Source organism: Medicago sativa, chromosome 4 (genome assembly GCF_051527215.1).
Source record: "Medicago sativa cultivar Bolivia chromosome 4, Bolivia_mono, whole genome shotgun sequence".
NCBI classification, from domain to species: domain Eukaryota; kingdom Viridiplantae; phylum Streptophyta; class Magnoliopsida; order Fabales; family Fabaceae; genus Medicago; species Medicago sativa.
In genome coordinates this window covers 34513515-34538895 of record NC_140752.1, presented here as the reverse complement: position 1 = coordinate 34538895, position 25381 = coordinate 34513515, and the positions used below count along the sequence as shown (strand labels likewise).

General features: G+C 34.3%; 2 protein-coding genes and 1 pseudogene across 2 annotated transcripts; all 3 read left to right on the top strand.

Moving 5' to 3' along the window:
• Positions 1-5288: 5288 nt before the first annotated feature.
• LOC146928977 (autophagy-related protein 8C-like) lies at positions 5289-7737 on the top strand. The gene is made up of 5 exons (XM_085701108.1): positions 5289-5513; positions 5604-5666; positions 6037-6092; positions 6166-6218; positions 7304-7737. The coding sequence occupies exons 2-5, from the start codon at positions 5630-5632 to the stop codon at positions 7518-7520; spliced, it is 363 nt and encodes a 120-aa protein (XP_085557234.1). The 5' UTR covers positions 5289-5513; positions 5604-5629; the 3' UTR covers positions 7521-7737.
• A 9339-nt stretch (positions 7738-17076) lies between these two features.
• LOC146928976 (uncharacterized) lies at positions 17077-17804 on the top strand. The gene is made up of 4 exons (XM_085707181.1): positions 17077-17145; positions 17304-17415; positions 17523-17656; positions 17745-17804. The coding sequence occupies exons 1-4, from the start codon at positions 17077-17079 to the stop codon at positions 17802-17804; spliced, it is 375 nt and encodes a 124-aa protein (XP_085563307.1).
• Positions 17805-19130: 1326 nt separating this feature from the next.
• Positions 19131-19688, top strand: LOC146928975 (E3 ubiquitin-protein ligase At4g11680 pseudogene; annotated as a pseudogene).
• Positions 19689-25381: the final 5693 nt, after the last annotated feature.

The window sequence follows — 25381 nt, the reverse complement described above, 5'->3', positions numbered from 1 at the left end:
AGAAGCGTTCCTGAAGCTCAATCCAAACATCAATGGCGTACTCATGAAATACAATAGTCTGAGCAATTTGTGGAGAAACAGAGTTCAGAATCCAAGAATGTATAAGATGATTACAACGCTCCCATGCGTTTCGATTCAAATCATCAAACGGAGGAATTGGAACAGATCCATCAATGAAAGCGAACTTGTTCTTAGCACCAAGAGCGTGTTTCATGGAACGACTCCATGCAAGATAATTGGAGCCGGTGAGAAGAGGTGTAACAACAACCGAATTAGGTCCTTCACTAGGATGAACGTAGTAAATCGAATCAGTATTGGCTTGTTGAATAATAATCGGATCTTGACGAGGAGGCATCGTGCAGAAAGAAGCACAAAAAAAAGGTAGAAAACTAAGAACAGGGGTACGAAGAAGATGAAGAAAGAAAATCACAGAAACGTGATTTGCAAGAAAAATTGAAATCTCAAAATGCAATTGAGATGAATAGAAGATGAAACGACGAAGAATCACAAAGGATTCAAAAAGAACCAAGGAGAAAAATCAGAAAACAGAAAGCTTGGAGAAGAAGCAACAATGGCGGAAGCATGAATGTGGATCGTAACAAACTCTCTCAAGAAGAGAGAGAAAAACCGATACCATATTAAGAATCTAATGGAAAAGAGAAAATGATTCATTAATTGTGAAAGAGTGTACAAGAGAGTATATATACTATCCCTTATTGTTACTTAGAAGGGTAGTACAATTCTCAAACTGAAGTACAATTACTTGAAGTACAAGAAAGCTTCTAGTTTTGTTTATTGCACTCTGAACTATCACTATGTAATAAAAAGCAAGAGATAGTGTATTATCTAGCAAGACTCTTGTTCTCTTTGTTTAAGCTTTAAAACCAACAATTAGCAATAGTCCCACATCGAGCGGATATAAGAAAGTGAGAGGAAGCTCTGGCTATAAAAGAAAAGGGCTGAGTGAACTTACGGGTAGTTACAGATTGCATTTGACATCCAATTGTCATAAGAATATTAGTGCAAATTTTTGTTTTATATTTTAAGTTCAGGTGGTTGCACACTAGATCGGGAATTAGATTTAAGTAGAATTTAACTTAAACTAACGTAACCTAACGAGCCGAGTTGAGTTACTTGTAAACTTTAAATGAATCGAACTCGAGTTAAAAAAGGTTCGTTTCGAACTCGAGTTTCGAGCTGAATCAATTCTAATCGAGTCGAGTTCAGATAAGTTCGATTCGACTCAACTCATTTTCAGACCTAATTATACAACCTTATATGATAGAAAGAATTACCATAGTGTCTATCAATTTAGAAATGTCTCTTAAATATGGCTAAGATGTATGAAAATTGCTCATCTCACATCATACATTGTTCTTTAACACCCAAAAATTACCTTAATGCTCCCAACAACTGTTAACTATCGTTCGCTTCCAACGGCAATTAACTGCAGCTCGCTAACAACAATTAACTCATTTTTTCAAAACAAAAGTGTTCATGAGCTTTTGCATTGAATTTTTATGTTTTGGTTTAGTAGATTGTTGAGAAATATATAAAACACGCTCAAATTCTTGTTGAGAAATATATCAAATACACTGGGATCCTCATTGCGACACAATATCCTAGTGAGTTTGTTACGACTCTGAGTCTTCTAGACGCAGCTCCTGCAATCTATCCATGCTTGAGAAGGTTTGAAGATGTAACGAATATGCTTGAGGATGATATACCATGTATGAAAACGGTAAATTATGATTCAGGATCTGATTCTTCACAACATCTTCCAAGAGAAGGCGTGAATATACTTTCTTCTCCAGATTCCAAATCAGTATTTCTTCAGTGCTTCTCTGACTTGGAAAAGATAGTTGTTATAGGAATAGAGTCATCACTTTGTTCAACTGCTTCTCTGATTTGAGCAAGAATAGGTGCCCACAAATTGTGTCATTTCCTTGTGCACCGCAAATATTTGTAATAGTACTCCAATTCCTCTTTGCAGTTTACAACTTCCAATTACTATTTTGAATGTAATGAAAGTTTCCACGTTGATGCCTTATTTAAAATAAAAATTACCAATCATCTTTTTTATTTTTATTTTTCCTTTAATAAGATTTATTGGTTTCTTTCTCAAACAATTTCACCACTTTTCTTCATATCACTACAAATTTTGCCACATATATTTTTGTTTCCTTAATGTGCTGGACTTGTATCTCAATAGTGAAAGGGTTTCTGCTTTAGATTTTGATCCAAAATTTTAAATCTAGCTATTTGTTTACTGCAACAAAGATGGACCCAAGAAAAGAACCTCCAAAATTGAAAAGTTTCAATGCAATAATCCTTCAGAGTCACACTATTACTATATCACAGGATTCAGAATCATTTAGTATTTATGCATTTTAAGGAATAAGTTAAACCAACAAATCCTACTGCCAAACCAAAACCAAAAATGAGCTAGACTTCAAGCACAAGCTATATTGTTGACAAACTCAGGTCATTTTGGAAAACAATGTATGTTTGGATGTGAATTTGGAAAAGGAAATTATAGTGATTTCACTTTGCTTGGATGGAAGTCCTGATGTCACATGATAAGCTCCTTCAATAGATACAACATTAGGACTCCTAACGAAGTCATGCATTATCCGAATCTGCATCGTCACACCCTCTAAATCATTTTCTCCCACCAATCCAACCTTGGGAATGGAATTGCATGCATACTTTTTCCCTTGTTACTTGTAACAATCACAAGTGAAATGACTCCATATTTTATTTTCCAAGTTCATCTCAGTCTTTCCTAAAATTACTTGAGCTTGAAGTCCATGACATTTTGGCTTTGCAAAAGGAGAAAATCTTGTGTGGTCCTGGTCCACACAAGTGGTCTTTGGTCACACAGAAAAAAAAGAGAAGAGAGAGAAGAGAGAAGAGAGAGAAAATGGAGAAGAGAGAAGAGAAGAGAGCGAAGGAAAAAACTTGTGTGTGTGACCAAACCAAAATTCTTGGTCCTGGTCCACACAAGTGTTTCTCTTGCAAAAGGCTTTGTTGGTTTATTATGATCCGTAAAATACATAATAATAACTGATTCTTAATCTTGTTATATAGTAATAACTTTTTCCTCTGAATGTTCTATTGGATTGAAAATTTTCATCTTTAAAAGTTCTTCTGGTTCTAACTACTCCATCCGTCTCAGTTTAACTGAGCCAATTGACCATTTTACACAGATTAAAAAAAATGTATAAATGAAAGAGAAAGAAAAATGGTTTTGTGTGTCTTTGTCAAGTATTGGTGCATTCTTCTTTATCATAAATGTAAAGTAGAATATATTGAATTGGGAGTGATGAAAGTAGTATTAATTAGAGTTATAATTGAAAAAAGTAATTTTTTTCGAGTTTTAGATCCGTCAAACAAAGAACCGTATTCTGAAATTATGCGGCAGAAAACCTTTTCACTGTATATAATGAAAAAAAGAAAAAGGGTTTTGACTAAAAAGGTCATTAATGAGACAACTGATAATCAACAAGATGGTGTGATGAGTAAAGATGGAAAGAAAAATTGTTTGAGGAAAAAAACACACCCAACCCATTATTGAAACAAAATAAATATAAAAAGGGCGATCGTTGATTTTGATTTTGAAGAAGACTTCAAGATAGAACTGACACTACTTACTACCCTACTATTTCAAAAAATTTCAATGCACACGAAGATCTAAAGAGATATATTTGCTTGGTCACAAGCCCAAATAAATACTCTCTCCGTCCATATATCTAAGCACCATTTTATTAGATGTAAAAGATGCTTACATACAGACGGATGAAGTATTATTTGGGGGCATACACAAAACTAAAAGAAAAATAAAAGAGAATACAATTGAATAATGTCAATCGATGTGACTAAATAATTTTTCTTTATTTTTTTTCATTTCATGTGTGAGTGCCTGAGTAATATTAATTTGTGGTTGTGTTCATGAAAGATTTTCTCAAATCAATATAGTCTTGGGTAGGCACAAACAAAAGAATATAGAGAAATTCTTTCTTGGTCACAAACATAAGAAAAAGGTGTTTTGGCACACACATAATTGAATAAAATTAAAGAAAAAAACAATTGAATGATATGATTACATTCTTTTTCATTTATTTTTCTCTACTTGTGTGAGTGTGCCCAAACCTTTTTTTATTTGTATTTGTGTTCAAGCAAGTCTTCCTCAAGAATATACCATTACTTCCATATTGTATAAAAACTACCCTAATAAAGTATTACAAATTTGCTTAAGTATATTGGAAGGAGAAAAAATCATCCTAAAACGGTCTAATTTCTTTATATATAGCATAGATAAACTTCCATATTTGTATTCATAATTGACAGTACTTAAAAATTTCAATGTACTTTGTTTGCATGTAGCAGTTAGGTTGTCCACTTTATGTCCATGGTGGGTTTTATACGCACATTTTTTTTGCAATTGTAGAGATTTAACATGTTTGCAATGGTTGGAAAAACTCTCCTCAAGAGATTTAACAACGGTTTTTTGTGCGTGAACCATTGTTAAATCTCCTAAGGAATGCAAAAATGTCAAATCTTTTGAGGACCATAATGGTTGGTAAAGCTCTCCTAAACATATTTAACATTTTTGCATTCCTACGGTTGAAATTTAACCCAATAACCCATCATTTTTGGTTAAGCTTGAAAAGAATCAAAAGATCCATTGTACTCTTGATTGACAACTCTATTCTTTTTTTTACTACTTTATTATCATTATTATTAGGGATAATTAAGTAAATGTTCCATATAAATAGTCATAATTTCATTTTTAGGCCTTACAAAATAAAATCACACTTTTTTAGTCTATATACAATTTTACGTCAACATTTTTAGTCCCTGTAAGAAAATTTATCATCATTTTTTTGTCTTTGTACAAAAATTTCGTCAACATTTTTGGTATCTAAAATATTGAAGGAATATGTCACAAGAACTAAAAAATATAATTTTATTTTGTAGGGACTATAAACAAAATTATGAATATTTATAGGAACCATTTACTTAATTAACCCTTATTATTATTAGTATTAATATTATTAATATTTTTTTAAGGAATATTATTAATATTATTATTAAAATTGATTATATACATACAAATATTATGTTAATAGTCAACAAAAGTTTGCTTAGTTAGTAAGGAATTGACTGACGCGTAATATTATTTTAATTTTAATTATTTATTTGTTTCTCAGTTTTATCCTTCATTAAACTCAGCATAGCTTTAATCAAATTTAATAGATAATAGTCAACAAAAGTTTGCTTAGTTGGTAAGGAATTGAACGCGTAAGATTGTGTGTGTTCAATTGCCACGATTGATTTGAAGACATAAGTCCTATGTTTGGAAGAATCGAGATTGAACAAATAATATTTAAACCCCAAGTTATCGTTGCTTTTTAGCTCCCCTCGCGGCCAACCCTAATTTCACAATTTCACTATCATTCTTCAGATTCAGTGACAGAGCCATCACTTCGATCATCTATCATTATTTCGTGGTGGGTTTGATGAATGAATTATGCTTTGTTTTCATCATTCGATTTGAGCTGTGATCGAAATTTCTAATGTTTTTGTTTTGAAATTTGCAGACTTTTTTTGCCGTTCCAATTTAATCATGTCCATGCCTTCCTACAAGACTCAATATCCTTTCGGTAAATGTTTTATATATAATATACAAATTCAATTTCTTGGTTTGGTGTTTATTGGGCATTGGAAGTTTTTGATTGTTTGAATTCGAAGTTTGTTCTTTTCTATTAAACAATTTTATTTTTGAAAGAAAAGATTATAATTTTATTTTATGACCGATTGAATGTAACCAGACACTACCTGATTGAATGTAACCACATTGGTCGGTGTTGTGTCCGACTCTAACATGTACTAACTTGTTTCGGACACTACACACCTCTTCAATTTGGTGTTGATGCTATTTAGGTGTTTTTTAACATGTGTACTATCTTATGAGTTTCAAAAACTTTTTGTTCTTTGGACTTGAATAACAGTTTGATATTTTGTACATGTCAGAAAGAAGGCAGGCTGAGTCTACTCGCATCAGAGAGACGTATTCAGATAGAGTACCTGTAAGATTATATATAGTATCTCTGTTTATTCTTTCTTAATGCACTCTTGCTGATATATGACATTTGTGTGCAGGTGATTGTGGAGAAAGCTGGAAGTAGCGACATTGCTGACATTGATAAGAAGAAGTAAGTGATTAGCTTATGTCATTATGTCTATTTTACTTAGTCCTAATGCCAGAGAATGTTATTTTGCTTCCTAATTTCTTTTTGGGTATTGAAAGCTTTTGTCAAGATTTTTGGAAGGTTCCAATTTTCTTTTGTTAGTAACATAAATAGAGTTGCTGGTGAAGGTAATTAAGTATGAAATAGAACCCATTTGTTGTTGGCCTAGTGGTTGACTTGAGATCTTGGAGTGTACTCCGCTCAAGGTCTCAGGTTCAATTCCCCCCTGCTACCAATTTCGGTGGGCAAGTCCATACAGAGCTATGCTATGGCTTTAAATGGGGCCCCCGCAAGTGGACGGTGGGATCCGTCCCCTTGGATTAGTCGGTTCTTGGATCGGATACCAAGTTTTTTTTTAAAAAAAAGTATTAAATAGAACATCTTGATACTTGGTGTTCATATAAAATGCTGGTATGAATGGAGATTATGTTCTTTGTAATGTTGGAAATACAATGTTGAAATGAAGTTTCTATATGCCACTCCATAACTTTATTAGGAATGGTATTTCTAAAAGATTAACAATCAAGACAAGAATGCAAAAATTATATTCTTGTTGCATATTCTATTTGACCAAAGTGTGGCGCAAGTGTATTAGGCAGAGTCTTAAATTTTTGGTCACTATATTGGCACATTTGGCCTCTGGCAGCACATCTCTGCTGCCATGTCTTATTCATGTGGCAATAGATTACTAATATAAAGCCAGGTATCTGGTTAGGATATTTCTGGTAATTTGGTTTGTGAAGTGCATGTTGCATATGCATGTGTAATGGCTTGAGTATGATTTGAATTTCTGGAATTTTTCATATTTGTCCATCTTGAGAGTAAAATGACTTCCAAATGATACTCTAGTTTAATATTATTCTGAGTATCTCTTGAACATTGAAGCATATGAGCTATAGAGATGTATATTGGAAATCAGAGGATCAAATTTGGTTTTTTTTAGTTTTTTTTCCATCTTTGAACTATAAAAAAATTTGTTATCTTGATCACCGCAAATTGTCACGCTTTGAAGGATTCTGAATTGGCCTATTCTTGTTGTGATGTTGTAGGTATCTCGTCCCAGCTGACCTGCCTGTTGCCAAATTTCTTTATCTTGTCCGCAAAAGAATTAGGCTCAGTGAAGAGAAGGATATTTTTGGTTTCGTCCATAACAATCAATCTCCTGTTCTTGCATCTGCTCTGATGTCTTCTCTTTATGAAGAACATAAAGATGAGGATGGCTTTCTTTACATGACATACAGTGAAGAGAAACCTTTGCATCACTAGGCATAATTTGCGATAACCTTAAAGGAAATAGCTCCCTTCTCAGCAGTCCATTGTCAAATACATGTGAAATTGCGTGTTCTGATTCTGCACTTTTGATTATTCCTGTAATCTTCAAGTTATGAATATCGTATTTCCAATTCTTGAATTTAGATTTGGTAACGAAAAAATTGTGTTTTCAAGAATTCCGCACATCGAATCAGTCTAAAACTCGGCGAAATGGACTTCCTCTCTTGGATTTAAGTATTTAATCCTTTTGGTATTAGAGTCCAGGCGGATCTATGCATATAGAAATGGGGGCAGTTGATCCCACATGGTTAATATATTTTGAGACCAATAATGAGTAATTTCATTCTTGTAGTGATTAATAATGCGTAATTTTCATACATTGACCCCTCATGAAATATTTGAATGTCCCCAAAGAGTATATATAAACCTTGACAAAGTATGCTACTGACATATACAAACTAATGGATCTTTCAAACAAAAAAAAAAAAAACATGCAGTATATTAGGCTTTGTTCGAAAGAAAAAAATACTATTAATGCACTATCTTAAAATAATATATTGTCCCTACTTAATGAAAATTTATACCATAAAAAGAACTTTAATTTTTTAGATTTTTTTTTTGAAGAATAATTTTTTAGATTTTAAAGAGTCTTTAATTTTTCTAATAACAACAACAACAACAACAACAACAACAACAATAATAATAATATAGTGTTTATTTATAAGTTCAAGTATTTTGCTCAATGATAATGATGTGATTATTGACTATTTCTTTTTCCACCCAACTCTCTTCTCGTGCACCCTACTGATTTCAAATTTTATCATCTCAAAAGCTTAAAGGTCCTTCCAAACCCTCCAAAATATGTTAAAACACCCTTAGAAACCCTCAATTTTTTTAGGATTTTATAATCAGAATAGGGTACGCGGAATGAGAGTGTGGTGAAAAAAGAAATAACTGTTATTTAAATAGGGTTAAATAGTCGTTATTATTTTATCACTTTTGCATTGCTACAAATTTTGTATTAATATTTATAATATAAAAATTTTGCCCCCTCAAAACGAAATTTCTGGATCCGTCACTGTTAAAGTCAATACTTAGAAAAAAGAGGTGTAATTATTACTTGATCAAAAGTAACATTTTATATTTTCAAGACAAAATTTCAATTTATGCATTCTTTAACCAATGCCTCGGATCGGTTAGCAAGACCCTAATGACATGGATGATTCTTGCTCTGGATTGATGCAAGACTGATAAAATGTAGAGTGGAAGGTAATGACATTATGACAGTAATACTCATAATTGGTAATGTTATGAGTAATACTCATAAGTGGAAGGTAATTTATGCATTCACAAACAATTACAAAATCATGACATTAGTGATTAGCATTAGAATGAGTATTCTTCTGAAAAGACAGGTAAATAAATGTGTTAATGGGGAAACTGGAGCAGTGGAATCATCAATTGGGTGTCAAAATCTAGTCCCAGCTTAAATAATGTTCACATCAGACTTAGTATATGCTTGGTTGTTCTCAAATCTCGAGTATAATTTATTTTGCCTCTAAAATTGATTCTAACATTTTTTTATTGACAAAGTTTGATTTTACCATGAAGTTCGAATTTTCAGCTTTTGAATTTAAATGTGATTTTTATATTGAAATTTATTGTTCAAATCTCTTTTATGTAAATTTATCTAAACATAAACCACTTTAGCACTATATAATCACCAAGTAACCCAAAAAAAAAAAAAACATAAACCACTTTTCATATAACTCACTTTTAATTAAAATTAATTTTACAAAATCAATTCCATTTGATAAGTGATTTTTGTTAGTTTATAACCAAATTTGCACTTAAGGTGTGTTTCAATTATGTATTTACTAAAATTGATTTTTAACAAATTGATTTTTTAAAATTAATTCAGATTAAAAGTGAATTAAATGTAAAGTTATTTATATTGCGACTAAAAATCAAATGTAGATGCGAAAATTTCAAATTCTAACTTCATGTTCTAATCAATTTTGGGGGAAAAATCAATTATACTTAATAACTCTCAAACATGTCAAAATCAATTTTGGATCTCTAAAATCAATTTTGTCACCTCAATAAATGAAACTAAACACACACCTAGATCAATAAAAAAAAAAAAGTATTGCTTCCTAGGGGTGTTCAAAGCCGAACAAATCCAATAGAAAAACTGCAATCCGAATCAACCCAAACCGAAACCACAAAAAATTGTATTTGATTTGGTTTACGGTTTTTGTTTCACCAACCAAACCAAACCTGTAAGACCGTAATTTTAAAAATAAATAAGTATTAATAATTTAATACTATGTTCCTAAGTCTATTTTAATTTAAGATCAAATAAAAATAAATAATACGTTCAAAGATGAATTTTTATTGCTACTCGAATATTTTAGTGTTTTTGTCACGTCAGTGACTCATGGTAAAAGTTTTAGAAAAATTTACTCGAACATGATTTTCAGTCTCTGCAACAGTCAACAATTTTACCGCGTTAAATATTTTAAGACGAACCCAGATTACTACGAGATTATTTACAATAGATTCATACTGTAAGATTAATTCCATGTTGGAAATTTTGTCATAAGAACACTTCGTGTAGAATACTAGGATAAAAAGTAATTTTATCGGCGAAAATAATTTCGGACATTTTTATCGGTATCACATATCTTTGTCAACGGCGTCCATTCGTAATGAAAAACTTGGTGACCAAGTAAGAATGAATGCCTAAGATTTAGAGCACATGTAATTGCTATTTCAATCCAATGGCCTACAATTAATCCTATTTTATTTAGTTAGAAATCTTGGTGACCAAGAATGAGAGAAGGGCCAAGATGTAATGCACATGCTTTCTACTATTATCCAAGGGCTAGAAATTCTTGTGGTTGTTTTATAAGTAAAACAAGCCAGCCAAATTCACATCTCTCATCTTCATTCTTTCATTCTTCTCTCTCACGTCTCTTCCTGCGGTCTTCATTCTTCTCTCTTCTCTCTAGTTGTTCTCTTATCTCTTATTTCTTCTCTCTTCCTACTTCTCTCTCTACAAAACCATAAACCTCCCATCTCTTGTTCCTTCACCTTCTTCTTTTCTCAAAGTATGAGAAACACACAAATTGTTATTTTTAGATAAATCAAGAGAGTTAGCAGTCGATCTTTGAAAAAGAATAGTTCCTTTTAGTTTTGTGGTCATTAAGAGCTCATAAAGAGGAAATTATCTTCATCCCTTATTTTCTTTTATATTTGGACAAAACACTATCTGGAATTAGGAGAATGTTATACTTTTATCTATGATGGTGAGTTTTAATAATAATAAGTGATTAAAAAAATTCATGACTAAAGAATTATTGGTATGGAGAGTTAATAACCGTAAAAAAATTGATGTAAAATGAAGGAGCTAGATGTTTCCATTTGAGACTTGCATATCCCTTGTATAGAAGCTTCGAGTCTTGAAACAAAAGAATCACACCATCATATATCCAAACTGATAACAATATTGGGTTTCAATAAGAATAACAATACCTTAAACATTACAAAAGGTTACAAGAGAATATATAATAAATTTAATGAACTCTAACTTACTAATATAAAGGCCCAATAACTTAAGCCCAATACTTTACTATCTAACATCTACCCTCAAACTTACAATGAGTCAACAAGAAGCATTGTGAGTTTGTCAAACAAAATACGAAAAACATACTAAATAATATAAAGTTCTAACACTATCCCTCAAGCTAAAACTTACTAAGCTTTAAGCTTGTTACAATTTAACCCAGAAAAATAAACTAAATCAGTTGTTAACAAAACCAATGGAGAGCAACAACCAAAGTAAGTTATCTTCGCAGAGAGAGCAGCAAGAACCATCATTATCAACCAATCAAAGAGAGAACCATCCAAACAAAAGAACCAATAGAGAGAAGCAGTCATACACAAGAACCAATAGAGGAGCAACCAAAGAATCATCAAAAGTGGGAGAAGTGCAATCAGAAGAATCAAAAGAGGGAGAAGTGCAATCAATCAGAAGAACCAAAAGGAGGGAGAAGAAACCAAATTGTGAGCACTCGACTCACCAAACAACCAAATTGAAGAAACCAAAATGTGAGAACTCGACTCACCAAACAACCAAATTGAAGATCAAAAGGGAAGAAGAAACCAAATTATGAGCACACGCTCACCAAGCAACCAAATTGTGAGCACAAACTCACCAAACACCCGTATCAGTTGACCCACCAAACAAACAAACCAATTATGAGCACTATTTTGACTCACCCAATAACCAAACAAATTGAACCAAACTAAACCGAACAAAACTAAATCAAGACAACTTGAAGAACCAAAACAAACCGAACCAAACAAATTAAGACAATCTGAACCAAAGCAACCACAGACAGACATAGACACAACCAATTAACCAAACACAAACACAATGAAACACACAAGACTCAAAATACCCACAGAGAATTACACACCCAAAAGCCAATTACTTTCTCTTTATTTTGCTTGCTGCCATTAGGAATTATATGCCAAACAATAACACACGAACAATTTGATTGGTACTCCATGGTATTAAATCACATATGTGTCGTAACTTTAATTGTTATAATTCCTAAATGCAACAAGATTCAAAACAATGGAACTAATTAAAATACCTAATGGCTGGACTCTTTTTTTTTTTTTTTTTTCAAAACAACCAAGACACACAATTGGCCAAGCAATCAAACATTCCCACGACGTCCAACATACAAAAGAACCGACCAAAAGAAAAAAAACACAACCTACAAGGGAAATCACAACCAACAAAAATTTAAAAGACCAACACTAATTCGACGAGAAACCAAAATCCAAAATTGAACGAGAAAATTAGAACAAACAAAAGAGAGAGAAGAACAAACCCAAACTGAATTGAATCAATCATCAAAGACCAAACCAAACACATCCCCATACTTTTGGGACGGCAATAGCGGAAGCACAAGCAATCTAAGGCGGATCAAAACAAGCTCTAGATACCATGATAACAATATTGGGTTCAACAAGAATAACAATACCTTAAACATTACAAAAGGTTACAAGAAAATATATAATAAACTTAATGGACTCTAACTTACTAATATAAAGGTCCAATAACTTAAGGCCAATACTTTATTATCTAACACAAACCATAAAGTTCAAGGTGTGTATACTATCTTTTTTAATATTTTATTTCTTTTATCCCTAACATCTTATTCCGTTCGATATCTTAGATATTTCCTTGTATACCATTACTTCTTATTGATATCCATTTCCTCTTTAATTTTCGATTCCTTTTGGTTCTAGTCCTTCCTCTATTTTTCCTATTCTTTCCTCTTTAAAGCTAATTCCCTACTACTCCCTCCGGTCCTTAATATAAGAAGAAAAACCAAAAAACGCAAAAACCAATACAATCATTAATTGTTGCAACTTTTTAAATAATTTTACAAATATACCCCTATAGAAAGTTGTGAACCATTAAGTACATTCACCAATATTAAAAAGACAAACATTAAATGAAGGATATAAAAGTCTTTTATGCAATAACTACACCTTAAAACTTGTGACATTTTCTTATAAATAGGACCAAAAAATTTTTTGTAAATTTTCTTATAATAAGGACCGGAGGGAGTATTTCCAATCCTAAAGTTCTTTCTCACATCTAGCGATTTTGATGCTAGAAGAGAGTATTGTACCTATTTTATTTCATTTTCTGTTGAGGATCCAATCTAGTACCATCACAATCACAAGAACTATTTATGGAAAAGAAAACAAATATATTCTTGTTTTTTTTTTATGTATCAAATATATTCTTGTTTAGTAAAAGAAAATTGATTAATACGGTTTTCTTGTAATAAAAATAAAGTAGAATGATTTGTTAAACTTGTTCCACCTCTTTTTCTATCAAATACCCAGACTCTTTTATTTAGTTAATTTTCAAGTGATTGTTTTGTATAAAACAAAAATGCTAAATTAATTTAGTAGGGTCATTAGTTGTAGTCATGAACTTTAGAAAAGAAACTTATTTTTAGATGTGAAAATATATTAGGAAGTATGATTAAACTTTACTTCTTTTTGTCTAAAATCAATGATTTAGTTACTAACCCAATTAGATACTAAAAATACTATTTTTCGGAATAAAGAGTGTGGAGTATATAAATATGTATGGGATGTATGTTCTTTCTCAAACTAAACAAAGTTTTTAGAACAAGTTATCGTACCATGTCTTTTAGTCCTTTAGAAGAAAAATGGTTGAGTTATGATCTCAATTGCTTTAAAAATAATGTAAAATAATGTTCATGTTGTTGTTGTTAAATTTAGACATCGCGCGTAAAGTTTTAATGGACTTAAAAAGTTCGTGAAACGACATAAAAACATATGAGACTCCGTTGAACTTTTCGTAGGAATTTAGAGACAAAAACGTTAAGAATTATTATAACTCAAGGTTGGTTTAGAATAAGGTAATCTTGAATAAAGTTAGAAAAGTGTTCTTGATTAAGAGTAATTTTTAAGTGTTAGTTAATTTTAGGAAAAGAAAACTTCTAATAGTGTTAACTTTTATCTAAAGAAATAAAATAAATAATAATAGTAATAAATCTTGACCATATTCTTAATCTTTAAATCTATAGTCTCTTGGGTAGAAAATTGTCAATCGTATTTTTTTGCTCTCTCTCAAGTCCGAGTCGTATTTTCCTGCTCTCTATTAGACCTGATCATCTCTCTCCATTTGCTTTGGTTTCTTTTCCCTTATCTTAATTTTCGGTGTCATGAACTTTGAAAGAAGTGAGGTTTGAGTAAGAGTAAAGTGAGATTGTGAGAGTTTGGAGAAGTGAGTAAGAAGAGACATAAAAGTATTTAATGGGAGAGGGTATTGGATTCTTGGGGGACTTTGATGACTAAAAGAAGTAAAAGAGAGAAAGACATGTTGTTTTGATGAAAAGCTATTCGAGGTAAGGGCATCTACCCATTTTTAGATATATTTATATATGATAAATTGTTATGTATAATTGCTCCGTATTTTCATACGTGATTGATGATGCTTAATTTCCAAGGTGAATAAATGATTATATATGTGCAGTCTTTAATGCATGAGATAAATTGTTTACATATGCTGATGATATATTTGAGATATTGCATATGTTTTGAAATGCTTAGCATATAAGGGGAATGGTGTGCTCATGCATTTCATAGTAATGTGGCCACCAGAGAGGAGTCGCGAGGTGCACACCGGAGAGGTGGCACGGGGTGCGTTTTAAAACCACCTTATCCCGTAGTGGATCATCGAGTCTTATAGATGAGTAGATACTCATCTCCTTAGTGGCGCTGCCACAACCCTCTGCGGAGTGGTATTAAATCCGGAATCATTTGCATCGACATATAGGCATTGCATTAGGAATCGAGTCTTAATAATTTTTAATAATCTTATTTTTACTTGTTATCACACGTGGGTTAGAATGAGATCTTTAATCCACGTATAATGTTTGCTCTATTTATGTTTCCTGTATATTTGTTGTTTTGGATTGGTGACCCTTTCAGTGGATATGTGGGCTATACACCATTAGATTATGATGATTCCGATGGAAGCCGATATACGACGGCAAAAGATGATGATTCCACCTCCCCAGATGAGTGGACTATTTCGTCTTAGGGATTCGACCCAGCCGCATGATAGATCATGTTCACCGGGTAACGTACTCGAGACCAGCCACATAATCAGTAGGGAGAAAGCTTCTAGGATGGTGTCATATGTAGGTCCAATACCCAACTTTCTTTATTTTTATAGTAGGATCAGCTTAGTAGTCCTGTCAATTTTAGATAAAACTTTGGATAGGAAACTTTCCCTCTGCGTAGGGGTGTACTTATGTCTTGTAAATTATTCAATTTTCATACAAAGCTCTATATAACTCTGGCGTTCATTTTGAAAAGGAACCTTTATTTTATTTTGTTAATAAAATTCTATAACTTGTGATTAAAAAGGTTTAATGTTATTCTTTTGTTCTTCGTTAAAAAAAAACAGACATAATTTTTGGTGTTCCAAAAAACGGGGCGTTACAAAACCGCAACATAAGTAAAACACTAATTAAATATATGTCACCTATACCAATGCTCATATTAAATAAATGGAAACTTATATAAAATAATGTATTTTTCTCTTATTATGTTTCTTCTTTGCTTTTTATTTTAAAAATATCTTTATGTGCTACTTAAACTTTTAGAGAATGATAAAATCTTAGTCTTTTACATTTCTTACGTAATAGAATTACTTTTTTTTTCCACGTTTTTAATTTGCTCTATGTTGTTTGGTGAAAATGAAATCGTAATGATGGATGAATTTAAAAGCATTGTCGGAAACATGGTTGAAAATATGTTGTGTTTTAACTTTTTAGTTCAATTTTAATGTTGGAAACAAAAAATTGTATTGTCTGGAAAAAAACCGCACCAACCGATCCAACCCAAACCACATTGGCGTGGTTTGGTTTGGTTCGGATTTTATGTTAAAAGTCAACTGAATCAAACCAAATCACATGTTTTTTTATCTTGCGGTTCGGATAACTTTTCATCTCAAAATCGAACCAAACCGCACAGCGAACACCTCTATTGCTTCCCATGACTCATCAAAATTAATGGATGGAGCTTACTTAGTACTTAAGCCTTCAACGTCCTCCATCTTCAATGGTTATCGAAGTAATTGAGTTCAAGTGGGTAATAAATCATTTCTTTAACCAATCGTTTGGGACAAGATAGTAACTTAACTACTAACATGCTAACATTAACCATAAAAAATTAATAATAAACAAACTAATAAATTATAATGGTCAAGAGGTGCGAGTTAATCAATGTACATCAATTTACATACACTTGAGAAATTGAAGTGTTACAGAGTTGCACATTATGTTAACTTTTGTAATAGTTTCTAGTAGGTTGCTTTTCCTCCTTAATACAACGTGAAATCCACTTCATTGTAACCAAAACAAACAAATCTAAACTTGGGTGAAAATGCTAATATCAAACATATCAATCAATAGTTTACAGAATAAATTTCCTTCCATCACTCTCGTGCGCTATATAGTAAGAAATAAATGACATCCTTATCCTTAATATCTAATCCTAAGCTACATTGCAAACCCACACTACAAAACCCTAAACCTAATTATGTTGGTGGCAAATACCTTCCACCAATTCCCTTGCACTTGATCCCCCCCCAACCCTTCCACTATTCCAAGACATACAAACCCTTTCGCCTCCCACCTACATTAAATATACATGCGTGATTCCAATGGAAGGTACAACTCGTTATCTGTCATGAGAAACCCATAGTATATATATTGTTGTACTGAACGTCCTTCCACATGCACTCAAGAAATGGTTCACAACAATATGCAAGCTCTGCTCGCATACCATTGTTTAACAGGTAACAAGCAACCCTCCATGTCAAATCTATAATCTTATATTTTGGTGTTTTATTATGATGATGATTTTTCCTTTTGCTTGCGTCGCAACACCTTTGGTTTAGAATCCAGTCGGCGAGATGGAGAAGATTGTCAATGAGCTGCGTGTGAAGTACCATACATATTTGGTGGAGTTTTACATTGCATATGTAAGTTAGATTCCAGTCTATATTATTGTGTGTGTTATATCCTTATTGACATGTCTAATGTCATTATTTTTTAAATCTCAGGGTGCTGTTATGCTGCCTAGCTATGATGTTTGCGCATTGCTTTGGTAATGAGATTGATCGTTATGCCAAACTGGTAGATCCTAAATCCTAATGGCAACGAGTTTGAGATGATGGTTCAAAGAAACAACCATGGCATTTACCTCACTAAGGGATGGCATGCTATGCACGATTTTTATAAGTTATCACTTGGTACTTGGATAACTTTGGTCTTTGAGGGTTTTGGAAAGTTTAACATTCGTTTGAGGAATAGGTTTGGTACAAGAATTCGGTATCCTAAGTTTTGTCCTCCTGTGAAGTTTTTATTGACAAAGATGGTGCCCATGAGCATATGTTCAATGTTATCCCCATGCCGTTTCAGCATAATGAGTTTAATTTCCAACTAACATATGAGAAGAGGCTTGCTACAAATGAATTGGATTCTGGCTTTTTGGTATGTGGTGGTATATTGCAAACGACGAATGTTTATTTTTAAGTACCTTTGATTTATAATGACATATTTTTTTTTTCTGATTATGTAGGTGCTTGCTTATGTTTGGTTCTCTCAGCTTGTATTGGAAAGCTCTGAAGTTGGTGGATGAGTGTGGCAATATTTGGAATTGCACACTACAATTTGGCGATGTTTTAATTTGTCTTTTATCATTTTGGACGTACTGATTGTTATGCTTAAGTTTTCCTTATTCAGTTATTTTCACCTGTTATCCTTCTATTTTATTTGCATTACTTAACACGAAAATAGCTCTATACTGTTATACCCTAATTTTGGACCTAAAAATACTTGTTTCTTCTTTTCTTGCATTACAAGCTATTTGAACTGTCTCTGATCAACTGCATCTTTCTCTGCATTCTATTTCAATGTTATTTGCAAAATTTACCTGCAAGGGTATTTTAGTCATTTCCCATGTCAAAATTTCTTCCAGTCTTTTAAAGTGTTGTTTGAGTCCTTTCAAGTAGTTTGAATAAGTCTTCATTTCATTCTATGTCAAAACCCATTTTAAAAATTGCCTTTGAAGTCATTTTGAGTCAGTTTTGCCCCTAGGGGCATTTTAGTCTTTTCAAGTGTTAAAGCCCTGTTTAAATTCTAAAAATTGTCTCTGAGTCTTGTATAAGTTCTTGCTTTAATTTCCTGTTAAAAAATCATTTTAAAATTGCATTTGAGTCGTTTCGAGTCATTTTAGTCCCTAGGGACGTTTTGGTCATTTCACATAAAATCTCTGATTCATTTCAATCTGCTTTGTTGCTTTTAATTGTCTCGCTTTACGTTAATTTTCAATTTACTTTTTCAATTCAATTTTAGTTTTAATTTTCATTTTAATCCTCACACTTTTATTATTTGCATTTTAATCCCTTTTGAGTTTGTTACAAGTCTAGTGCCACATGTCCCACTCCAATTGGTCCAAGGCTTACCACATCACCTATATAAGTCAAACCTATGGTCAATTTTCAACAACTAATCATTTTTTACACTAATTTTTTTCACAAATACACAAAAAATCACAAAATCATTTTTCTTTTTTTCTCTTTCTCTCTCCTCTAACTAACTTTCTCCACCCCCAAAACCACCCTAACTAACTCCTCTAACCTCCATAACCACCATAAACCACCACATTCATCACTTCAACCACCATAAACCACCACATTCATCATTTCAACCACCATAAACAACCACAAAACCATTAGAACTTCATCTTCACCATTTCAATTTCTTTTTTTTTGGTACAAACACCATTTCAATTTCTTCCCTAATTCAGATATCACCATTTCCATAATCATTCATCTAATCCATTAATTAATTCATCTCTCTTTCACTTCATTCCTTCTACATAATCATCATTATAACATTTTCATGTTCTGGACCAAACCGAGTCAATTGCTGACTCACCGAGTCACCACTTCGTTGAACCACCATGTCGACACCGAACCATTCCTCCTCAGGCATCATCGATTCGACTCCCTTTCTCACTGATCCTGGCAGCGGTTTCTCCTCCGATGGCCTCAACAACTCTGGTCGCCGTCATCGCCAACATCTCCTCCGATTCATATGCTTCCTTCGTCAAGCAAGCGGCCGCCGAACGATGCGGGAGCCTTCCGTCGTTGTTCGCGAAACCGCCGCAGAGCAATTAGAAGAACGACAAAGCGATTGGGTGTATTCGAAGCCGATTGTGATTCTCGATATCGTTTGGAACTTCGCCTTCGTCATTGTGGCGGGAACGACGTTGTTTTTGAGCCAGAACGAAGCTCCCGAAACGCCGTTGAGGCTGTGGATTGCGGGATATGTGTTGCAATGTGTTCCTCATATGGTTCGTGTTTGTTTGGAGCATAGGAGAAGGAGAAGGTTTCAACATTCTTCGTCTTCGAATGCAGTAGCAGGTTCTGATAGGATTGGTAATGGAAATTTCAGTTCAAGGAAAAGGTTCTCGTTCTGCTGTTTCTGGTTCCAATTAAGCTCCATTGGCGCAATTTGATGAAGGGAGTACTGGGTTTTAAGAAGATGCTGCGTGGGCCTGGGCTTTGTTCTTGCCCATTGCTACTTCTTTGCTATCTGCACACCACTTCTTGCCAGGTAGAACTCTGTTTGCCTTCAATTACTTGATAAAATTTCTAATTTTTTTTAGTTGTTTTTTCTTGATGTTTTTGTTAATTCTTGATGTGTTTTACATGTTAGAATTGCTAAGAAAAATATATGTAAAACGTAGTTGATATTGCTTTTTTTTAGTTCTTGATAAATGTTTGGTTAAAATGTAGATAAAAAAATTCTATATGATTTGTTCCTTTTGATTGTCCCTTGATCGTTGTGAGGATCGAATCTTGTTCTTGAAAATGTAAAAATGTGTATACTGTTTTTTTGTTAGTTTCAATTTTCTTTGCGAATTGTTAATAATGGTTCTTTTTTTTTTACTTGCACTTTGCTTGATTTTCTTGCCCATGAAAAATGCTCCAAAAAATAGGTGCCATGCCTTGTAAACTTGTTCTATCTTTTACTTGTGATTTGATTAATTTTTCTTGCACTTGAGAATGATCCTAAATGTGTGTTATGATGGATTTTTCTACCCTATGTTTTGGTACTTTTCTCGCCTTCAAAAATACTCCAAATATGTGTTTGATGCAATTTTTCTTCTCCTATATTTCTATGAGAATTTGCCTCTTGTATGTTCCATGTTTCTATGCTTTTTACCCTTTCAAGTGCTTATAAAAAACTCTCCAAAAAAAAACTCTATGTGATTGTATATACTTCTAGTGCATTTTGTTAGTTTTTTTTCCCTACCATTTCTTTTATGCCACATTTCCATCATTTCATGCATTTTTGTTCACTAACCCCTTTATTTCCATCTTGAGTCTTTAGCTTTACTTTCCTTGCCATTTAGGTTTTCTTGCAAAAGACTTAGCATGTATAACCTAGGGTTTTTTTGTAATATTTTTCTTCATACAATTTTAAATTCCTTGCAAGATCATAGAATGTATCTAGGTCAATGATGTAATAAGGACAATGGACTCTAATAATGTACACCGACACAAGCACCGACACATGCACACACTTCACTTTAGATAAATAGCTAGAATGTGCATGTTTAGATGTATGTTTAGGATTGTATGTTTAGATGAATGTTTAGGCTCTATACTTAGAAAAATCATTTTCAAAAAAAATATGAACAAACTTCACTCAAACATTTTTCATAATAAACCTTGGGGTCAAAACCCCATTGAATTTTCCTTTTATTTTCTTAATCAAACTTCAATGAAAAATAATCAAACTTTGACTTCTTTTGCAAAATGACTAATCAAACCTCACAATTTCCTATTCTCATGCCTTTAAGGCCTCTCTCTTATTCTTCAAATTCCATTTTCAAACTTAAAATCAACCAACAAAAACAAAAACATTTTTGGAAGAGAACTACGGTGGATTTGATCCCTTAAACGGGTACGTAGGCAAGGAACAAAATTCCTTCAATTCAAATAAAATAAAAATCCAAACACATTCTTCTCCCTCCAATTCTTCACTTAGAATATTCTTAGGTTTAATAAACATTTTCAAAATAGCATTTAAAAATAAAGCGCGCGCGTAGAAAATAAAGACGGTTCCTATAGGATACTATAGTCGTTATGGGTGCCTAACACCTTCCCGTAGCGAAAACAACTCCCGGACCTCGATTCTCAAGGGTTTTGCTTACTTTTTCCCTTCCCAAGAAAAATAAGATATCACCGATTTAAAAGGTTCAAACGTAATCAATGTTTGACACCCGAAAACCAAGATAAAACAGCTGGCGACTTCACTGGGGATATTCGAGAGTTACGCCTAGTCTTTATTTCCACGCTTGCGCTCTTTTTACTTGTTTCCTTTACTTGCTTTCTTATGTGAATAAATGTTTAATTTCTTGCAAACGTGTGGGGTGAGAATATCAAAAGTCCTGCACCCGGGCTGAGTGAACTTAGGATTTAGGAGGGATATAATCGACAATTCATTCCGGGGGTTGCCTCGTGTTTTGGATTATGCGATCAATCCCACATAGCTGAGGCATTTTGGGGGTGATGTTGTCGGCGCGTGTTGTCGCGTTTAGGCACTTTACTTCTAATTGTTCTATGACGCTATGAACCGTAGATAACCAAACCCATCCATGGCCATTTTCTAGGATGTAGTGCGGAGGCTAAACCGAGTGTTATCTCGAGTTTTAGTCGTCACGCGATACTACCCTCAAGTTAGACCTTCCACGGATAATCATGGAGCGAGTGTTGTCTCGTGACACCATGATATACGACGGAGAGGTTGCAACTTGGGAACCTTTTTAGAACCCGGTTACTATTTCCTAAAGCCCTAGATTCACCGGACACCGTGTCCACCCATGACTCCTTGACTTTGAACTTCAACCCACCATGTTTTCTCCGAACTTGAACATAATCATGCATTCATGCATACATGCATACATGCATAAACTTTTTCCCATGCATTTATCAGAGGACTTAGACAAGTCATCTTTTGAACATCACGGATGTGAACACCAAGTGATACCATCTCAACTAAACTTCTGATTTTGCTCAAGATCTTCAAATAAAACCGTGTTTCTCCGTGATGTTCACAACCACTTTGACAAGTCTTCTGACAAAAAAAAGAGAGTCTTTTTGCATTTGCATATCATGCATCATATGCATCATTCATCGGTCACAAATGGCTTCCCGTGCTCATTGTCTCCTGGTTCTTCTGCCGCAGTCTGAAAAGTGGTTCGTGCTCGCAAGATTCACCAACCAGATAGAGTTCATCAGACAAGATTTTACAAGAGAAGAAACATGGCTAACCTTGAGGAAGAGAATGCCAGCCCCTCGGGCCAGCCCATCGAAGAGTCTAATCTGGACGAAATTCTGAGACTTATTAAAAGGAGCGATTATAAGATTGTTGACCAGCTGCTGCAAACTCCATCAAAGATATCCATCTTGTCTCTGCTCATGAGCTCAGAAGCTCACAGGAAGGTGTTGATGAAGATACTTGAGCAAGCTTACGTTGATCACGAAGTCTCTGTGGAGCAATTCAATGGAATAGTGGGTAATATCACTGCTTGCAACAATTTGGGATTCGGTGATGATGGACTCCCCGAAGCAGGGAAACATCACAACTTGGCTCTGCATATCTCGGTGCACTGTGGGTTTGATATGATATCCAACGTTTTGGTGGACACTGGATCATCGTTGAATGTAATGCCTGAGTCCACACTAAGGCAATTAAGTCATCATGGAATTTCCCTGAGGGGTAGCAGCTATCTGGTTAAGGCTTTCGATGGATCCCGTAAAGATGTTCTTGGGGAAGTAGACTTGCCAATTACCATTGGTCCTGAGACATTCCAAATTACTTTCCAAGTCATGAACATCAATGCTTCCTACAGTTGTCTCCTCGGAAGACCATGGATTCATGACGCTGGAGCAGTCACTTCCACTTTGCATCAAAAGCTCAAGTTTGTGAAGAACGGTAAGATTGTCACTGTGCATGGGGAAGAAGCATATCTGGTTAGCCAAGTGTCATCTTTCTCTTGTGTTGAAGCAGGGTCCGCTGAAGGGACGTCATTTCAAGGCTTGACTGTTGAAGGTGCAGAGCCCCGGAGGGCTGGTACTGCTATGGCTTCACTGAAAGACGCCCAGAAGGCTGTTCAACAAGGGCAAACTGCTGGCTGGGGCAAGGTGATTCAGATCTTGGAAAACAAGCGTAAAGAGGGCCTTGGATTCTCCCCAACCTCTGGTGTTTCAAAGGGAACTTTCTACAGTGCTGGGTTCATCAATGCTATCGCTGAAGATGCTGCTGGAAGTAGTTACGTGCCTACATTTGTTATACCAGGAGGCACTGTGAGGAATTGGGAGGCCATTGATGTTCCTTTAGTCATGCATGCTTCCATGTAATGTGTCTTGTTGCTCATGTTTTTCTTTGTTTTCAAAATAACAATCCTTTCGCTCTGCCCAAGGCGAAAGTGATATCATTGTAAGGGCGTGTTTGTTTCGGCATTGCTGTTATCAATAAAAGTTGTCGTCTTTCTCACGACTCTTTGTTTTTTTTACTTTTTAGTGCCTTTTTCTTGGAAATAATGGTAATGCCAGAAAAAACCAAAACATCTGTATTTTCTTATTAATTTCAAAAATCTGCATGAAAAACTTTTTTCTAAAATCATCCCAATCATATTATGCAGATTGAACCATAATAAACCCGTTGAACACAGTGACCCTATGGTTCCTCCAAATTTTGAATTCCCCGTATATGAAGCTGAAGATGAGGAAGATGATGAAGAGATACCGTATGAGATCACTCGACTGCTTGAACAAGAAAGAAGAGCCATTCAGCCTCACCAGGAAGAGATTGAGCTTATCAACCTGGGTACCGAAGAAAACAAGCGAGAGATCAAGATTGGTGCTGCACTTGATCCAGAAGTGAAAAAGAAGATTATTCAGCTTCTCCATGATTATCCAGATGTCTTTGCATGGTCCTATGAAGATATGCCGGGTCTAGATCCTAAGATTGTGGAACATCGGATACCGACTAAACCTGAATGTCCTCCTGTCAAGCAGAAATTGAGAAGGTCTCGTCCAGACATGGCTCTTAAGATCAAGACTGAGGTGCAAAAGCAAATTGATGCGGGTTTCCTCATGACAGCTGAATATCCTGATTGGATTGCCAACATCGTACCAGTACCAAAGAAAGATGGGAAAGTTCGAATGTGTGTTGATTAAAGAGATTTGAACAAAGCCAGTCCGAAAGATAACTTCCCATTGCCTCATATTGATGTGCTTGTTGACAGTACTGCTCAATCCAAAGTGTTCTCTTTCATGGATGGTTTCTCTGGTTATAATCAGATACGAATGTCTCCTGAAGATAGAGAAAAGACGTCCTTCATCACTCCGTGGGGAACGTTCTGTTATAAAGTGATGCCGTTTGGCTTGATAAATGCTGGTGCTACCTATCAAAGGGGTATGACAACTATATTTCATGATATGATTCACAAAGAGATAGAAGTATATGTTGATGATATGATTGTGAAGTCAAGTGATGAAGAGCAGCATGTGGTGTACTTGAAAAAGATGTTTGAAAGATTGAGAAAGTACAAGCTGCGGTTGAATCCTAATAAATGCACATTTGGTGTAAGATCTGGAAAGTTGCTAGGCTTCATTGTCAGCCAGAGAGGCATTGAAGTTGATCCTGACAAAGTCCGAGCCATCAGAGAGATGCCGGCCCCTCAAACTGAGAAGCAAGTCCGAGGTTTCCTCGGACGTCTAAATTACATTTCAAGATTCATATCTCACATGACTACTACCTGTGGACCAATTTTCAAATTGCTCAGAAAGAATCAGCCTGTTGTATGGAATGATGAATGCCAGGAAGCTTTTGATAGCATTAAAGAATACCTGTTGGAACCACCTATCCTTGTCCCGCCAGTAGAAGGAAGGCCTTTGATTATGTATCTGTCAGTGTTGGATGATTCAGTGGGCTGTGTTCTCGGTCAGCAAGATGAGACTGGTAAGAAAGAGCATGCTATCTACTATCTGAGCAAGAAGTTCACCGACTGCGAGACTCGGTATACAATGCTCGAAAAGACCTGTTGTGCTTTAGCTTGGGCTGCCAAACGCCTGCGTCATTATATGGTGAATCATACAACTTGGTTGATATCCCGAATGGACCCAATCAAGTACA

Bases quoted from the DNA above. Each gene is read 5' to 3' on its own strand.
- LOC146928977 (XM_085701108.1), top strand. From the start codon at position 5,630: ATGTCCATGCCTTCCTACAAGACTCAATATCCTTTCG. The intron at 6,093-6,165 runs GTAAGATTATAT...ATTTGTGTGCAG, and splicing joins CGTATTCAGATAGAGTACCT to GTGATTGTGGAGAAAGCTGG. The intron at 6,219-7,303 runs GTAAGTGATTAG...GTGATGTTGTAG, and splicing joins GCTGACATTGATAAGAAGAA to GTATCTCGTCCCAGCTGACC.
- LOC146928976 (XM_085707181.1), top strand. From the start codon at position 17,077: ATGGAGAAGATTGTCAATGAGCTGCGTGTGAAGTACCATACATATTTG. The intron at 17,146-17,303 runs GTAAGTTAGATT...CCAAACTGGTAG, and splicing joins TGGAGTTTTACATTGCATAT to ATCCTAAATCCTAATGGCAA. The intron at 17,416-17,522 runs GTACTTGGATAA...CCTCCTGTGAAG, and splicing joins TTTTTATAAGTTATCACTTG to TTTTTATTGACAAAGATGGT.